Below are 5,453 nucleotides of genomic sequence, written 5' to 3'. Positions count from 1 at the left end.
TTAATCAATGGACAAGAGTAATTCGGAGATGAGGTTGTCCACGTTATTGTATGAAGTCCCACCGGGCATAATTGCTTCCTCCGCCTTCGCCTTCCACTCCATGGCCTTCTTCCTCATCTCCGTCCCCTTCTCTCCCTCCATCAACTCCCTCACCAATCCTTCCACTTCGTCCCTCTTCACGTCATTGTCGATGTTGACACCTAATTTTAACCATGCTACTTACTTGCTCATCATATAAAAATTACATTTCATAGCATTGCATTTAGGTAATAATAACATCTAGGATCAAACTTATCTTTTCGAAAATAAAAAATAGAGAATAATAAACTAATAAATAAAATAAAACATTTGGTTGTGGAGGCAAATTTTGGAAATCTTCATTGTTGTATATATATATCCTTATTTCAAAATTTAAAAAATTAGTTGTTGTGTGATTTTGGAGCCATTTCTTTGTTAAGTGGTTGAGTGAATATCTCACTTGCAAAAACAACTTTGAGTTTTCTCTATAAATAAAGGATGCAAAGCTTCAAACTGGGGGTGTTTTCTCTCGGTTTTGAGGTCAAGAAAATTCAACAAAAAAGAGGGAAAAGCTTTTGGTGTTCTTTTTGAGGGAAAAGAAAAGTAAGCAAAGAAACAGTCGTCTGTGGAGTTCTCGAGAGAAGGAGAGAAACACAAAAAGGGGAAGAAAGGGGAAAAGTAAAAGAAGGGTTAATATCCCAAAAACCCCATACTAATACATCTGTGACAAATTTACCCCAAACTATTTTTTTGACTATGAAAAACCCCAAACTGGTATATCTGTGACAAATTTACCCTGACTGACTATAAAAAACCATAAACTTGTACATTTATGACAATTTTACCCTTAACTAATTTATTCGACTGCAAAAAATCCCAAACCGGTACACCTGTGATAAATATACCCTCAGCTAAATTAGATTAATACCACAAAAAAATCACAAAAATTGTAAAGCGTGACAAACGGAACGTAAAATTCCAAATTGGTATACCAATCAATTGTCACGTGTCATTTAACTTAATAATTTAACTATAAAATTTAATAAAAACTAACAAAGGGTAAATTTGTTACAAGTATACCAGTTTGGGGTAAATTTGTCAAAGATATACCAGTTTGGAGTTTTTGGTGGTCTAAAAAATAGTTTGGGGTAAATTTGTCACAGGTGTACCAGTTTGGGGTTTTTCAGGGTATTAACCCTAAAAAGAAAGCAAAGGAAAAAGGTGATTGGACATTTTCTTGTTCATCACCTTCTTCCCTCCGCCATTCTGCCTCTACCTTCCTCCTGTTGGCTCCGATCTCGCTCCGCCTAGCTATGACGGCCGGCTCCGCTTCTGTTTCACGCCCGCGACGCTCGTCCGTGAACACTTTGGTGCCACCCCGCCTGCCCGCGATCTGTTTCGAGATCAGCACGTCGTTCCGCCGACGCCGGGCTCTCCTGCTCTCGACTTCTCGCAACCACCACCGCTCCTCCACTGTCCCCCGCCCGCTAGCCCCTGCGACGCCCCGTTACCGCCGAGATCCGCATTGCCTACAACCCGAAGCCCACGACCTGCAACTCGAGCCCAAAGAACCCGGTTGTCTACCTCCACTCAGCCAACGCCACTTCACCAGCACCTCGCCCGATCACCGTTGCTCCCGCTTGCCGACCCATGATGCGGGCGAACACCGAGCCACCACACACCCGTGAGACGTCACCTGCGGACCATCACTATACCTCAGGAGCTCTCCTGGCGCTCTTCGCAACCCACACCAATAGCCTCCGCGATTGCCCGAACCCGACGCCGTTGTTCCCTCCGTGCCGGACCGGTCTTAGTAGCCCGACGACCGTACACGACGTTGTTGCTCCTCGCTTGTTGTTGCACATCGGAACAGAGCCACTAGTTGCCTTCTCTGTTTTGCTGCAAGTCCGGTTACTGCCCGAACCTCGCCGGAGCTCCGACAGACACCCTCTGTTCCGAACGGTGACCCATCACCAAACCACCATCACAGACCACCACTGTGTTGGCACCACCCCTCGAAAAAGTCATACTTTGGAATAGGTAAAATTTTTAGGCTAAATTTAGTTCGAGTATTCGGACTCATAGTTTTTTTTTTTTTTTTATTCTAACTTGATTTATTCTGATTTATTTTTATCGGTATCCAATTAGTAAATTTGTCATATTAAGTCATAATAATCAAAAATATTGAGCCGCGAGACGTCGGGTTATATATTTGATTATTTTGACTTTTCATGGCAAATTCATGAATTGCTTTGCATCATTGATTCATATTAAGATAATATGTCCTTGATTTACATTGATGGATTTTCAATAGGACATATATGTTGGTATGTTATCATTATTTGCTCATCACATATCATGCATCATAGGTCATATCTAGGATTTAGGTATTTAGGTCCATACACATTTCATGTTTAAAACAATGTATTTTAATTTTTTAAGATTCATATAGAATTAGGATAATTTCCTTTAATAAAACAAAAACAAAAAAGAACAAAAAATGTTATTTAGGTTATATAGATTTCATGATGTGCACATCACATGTTGCGCTTTAATTAGTGGGTTGTAGGTTAATGTTTTAATATTGCCGTCGTATAGTTCTTTTTTTTTAATAAAAAAAAAAAAGCCAAAGATTAGTATTGCATCATTATATTGTTTTTCTTAATAAGAATTATTAAGTCATTTTAAAAAACAAGAAAACACAAAGGTCATTTATTTGGTTAGTTAATAGGTTAGTTCATAATTAATCCCATTTCATGTCATCATTGTTTTAGTGTAGATTGCATATATGTATTAAAAAAATCATAAAAAAATCATTAAAAAAACATGCATATAGAATTACCATGTCATCCATCCCATATCATGTAGCACATGCACATTTAGGATTATGTAAATTAGATTGCACACATATTGTAATGATTCAAATTATGTCATATGAATTACATCTCACATGTCATTAAAGTAACACTCATGCATATCAAATTTAAATTAAGATTGCATATAATTAACATTTTAAAAAGAAAAAGAAAAACTAGGTGTCATGTCATTTAGAAATCATGTTTAGGGCATGCATTTTTATTAGCATTTTTGTAAGTTTTTCTTTAGAGAGTGGGCCTTAATGAAGATGTAGTTTATAATTTCTTACAATTTATCACTTCGATTTATTGAATGTTATTTCATTGATTGTGCACCCGCATGACCACCATTTGCATGTTAGTAGCTTAGGTTAAAATTAATCAATATTGCCTACAAAAAATATTTTTGAAATTAAAAAAAAAATGTACCGAAAGGGCGTTAGATTAATCTAGCGTGATCATGTCCCCGGACATATTGAATCTTTAGTTCGCAAAAGTAAAGTATTCTCCCATACTTTACTCGGGTTTCTAACTAACCCTAATTAATTAGTGGCGGCTCCAAATTGAGTATAATTGCATGTTTAAATGAGTTAATTTCTTAGTATCAAGTCGCGATTGGTAAGACTTGGGAGGGTTCGTGCCAAATCTTCGGACTTAATAATCCATTAGCCTTTTTGAGTAATTTACCCTCGGGAAGGTCGCGATAGTCGATCTCCATCACGATCCCCCATTCCATGCAGCTATACCGGCAGTTAGTCTGTTGCTCTGCAAAGAAATGCCAACATATCACTAGCATGCTGCTGCAAAGGCTCTCGAGTGTCAAGTTCCATCTGCTATGCGTCAAGAAACCCCCGATCATCCATTGCTTCAAGACCTCCTCCTGCCGGCACCAGCTTGCCAGCATCCCTCGGCCTGCAATTTCTTCCATGAACTCGGGTGGCAACACAACCGACTCACTTGCCACGAGGTCCAGCCTTATGATCCACAAGAAAGGCTTCTGGCTGTCAGCCAGTCCCCACACGAACTCGATCAGCTGGCCAGCCGTCATGACCATGACACTACCGAAGTTCACATACACCACTGAGCCATGATCCTTTGAGTCAAGCCGTGGCAAGCACCCGAGATCCTCTCTCCATAAGTTCCCCCTATCATTCTCAGGGCTTCATCTTGGATCTGGTCAGCAAGGAGCTGAAGCGGCCCGATGGTGTAGATGCAGGGAAAGACAGAGGAGAGAGACTCTAAGACGTCGTGCTTGAGGGTGTCGAAGGTGTTGAGGATGACTGCGGAAGCCCTGGAAGATCTCCAGACTTCTTGGATGGTGTAATTGAGCATGATGTCTTGGGGGTCTAGGGTTTGGATGAAGGTGGGGAAGTCTCTCAGGTGAATGCTTACTGTGGTCTCTAGATATCCATTCGACAAGTAGGTTGGGTCTATCATCATCATAAATCAAAGGGTTATACCACAAATAAGGCCGTTAAATGGGTGGGTCGAGTCAAAAATGATCTAACCAATATTGACCCCTTTAACCTGTTTTGATTTATTTTCATATAATGTAAATTTGACAATCCATACATAACCCATACCTAACCCGACCCAACCCATATTATTGAGACACATTAATATTTAAGTCAATCTAAAAAACCCATTTCCACCCATATAATACACTTTAAGCTCTTCAACACACACACACACACACACACACACACACACACACACACACACACACACACACAAATATATATTACTTAAATAAAATCTTCACATCAAATTAAAAAAAAAGTAAACTAAATAAAAAAAATAGTAAATAAAATAAAAAGGTGCAAAACCTTAAATTGAAATACTTTTGAAAATTCTCGATAAGAAAAAGTTTGATTAGTTAATGATTAACATGAAAATAATATTTATTTATAACAAATCTTCTAGGATGTGAGAATGGGTAACTTCTTGATTGTGATTTATCAAATTAAAAATTACATTATATAATTTAGAATTTCTATTTCGATATTGATTGAATTTCGATTTAGACAACATCGAGCTTCCTCTAAAAGTACTTTTCCAGTATGTATATGGATATCTATCTATCAAAAATATTTTTAAAAAAATCAAACTTTTATTTATTTTAAAATTTTGAATTTATTTTTATTTCTTTTCTTTTCTTTTTCTTTTCCCTTTTCTTGCTTCTTCTTCCCCCTTGTTCCTCCGCTGGTGGTGACCATCCTGAGCTTGCCGACTTGAGCTCTGTTGTGGTTAGCAAGCTCGTGGCTTCCCAAATTCGGGCGAAGTCAAGTTTTGTCATGGTCGGGGAGCTCATGGCTTGCTAGATCTCGCGAGCCAAAGCTCAACTAAGGTCAACAGCTCGTGGCTCACCAAATGGAGGTGAGCTCGATGGAGAAAACTTCCGCATTTGTTTTGAAGCTGACAAAACGTTTCCATCAGTCTAGTTTGAAGACTTGCAAACTCTTTTGTCAAAGTCTGAAGACTACTGGACCGCTAAACTCAAGATTCAAAGTCTACCCTTATTGATATTTTCTAGACCATGGAATAAGTCTTATCTAGATTCAAGTATTTCTTTAAGGGTTT

At 38.6% G+C, this 5,453-nt stretch overlaps 1 protein-coding gene across 1 annotated transcript; it reads right to left on the bottom strand.

The window, feature by feature from the left end:
- Nucleotides 1–3,921, bottom strand: LOC104428553 ((R)-mandelonitrile beta-glucosyltransferase-like). Its single transcript, XM_039302640.1, has 3 exons — nt 3,561–3,921; nt 1,267–1,512; nt 1–200 (listed from the first exon to the last, which is right to left on the bottom strand). The coding sequence occupies exons 1-3, from the start codon at nt 3,919–3,921 to the stop codon at nt 1–3; spliced, it is 807 nt and encodes a 268-aa protein (XP_039158574.1).
- Nucleotides 3,922–5,453: the final 1,532 nt, after the last annotated feature.

The sequence above is a fragment of the Eucalyptus grandis genome, chromosome 9 (assembly GCF_016545825.1).
Source record: "Eucalyptus grandis isolate ANBG69807.140 chromosome 9, ASM1654582v1, whole genome shotgun sequence".
In the NCBI taxonomy this organism is placed as follows: Eukaryota; Viridiplantae; Streptophyta; class Magnoliopsida; order Myrtales; family Myrtaceae; genus Eucalyptus; species Eucalyptus grandis.
This window is presented reverse-complemented; position numbering and strand designations above follow the sequence as displayed.

Coding starts and splice junctions, on each gene's coding strand:
- LOC104428553 (XM_039302640.1), bottom strand. CDS start 3,921: ATGACGGCTGGCCAGCTGATCGAGTTCGTGTGGGGACTGGCTGACAGC. Junction 1,513..3,560: donor CTATCGCGACCTTCCCGAGG/GTAAATTACTCA, acceptor GGGGCGTCGCAG/GGGCTAGCGGGCGGGGGACA. Junction 201..1,266: donor AGAATGGCGGAGGGAAGAAG/GTGATGAACAAG, acceptor GGTTAAAATTAG/GTGTCAACATCGACAATGAC.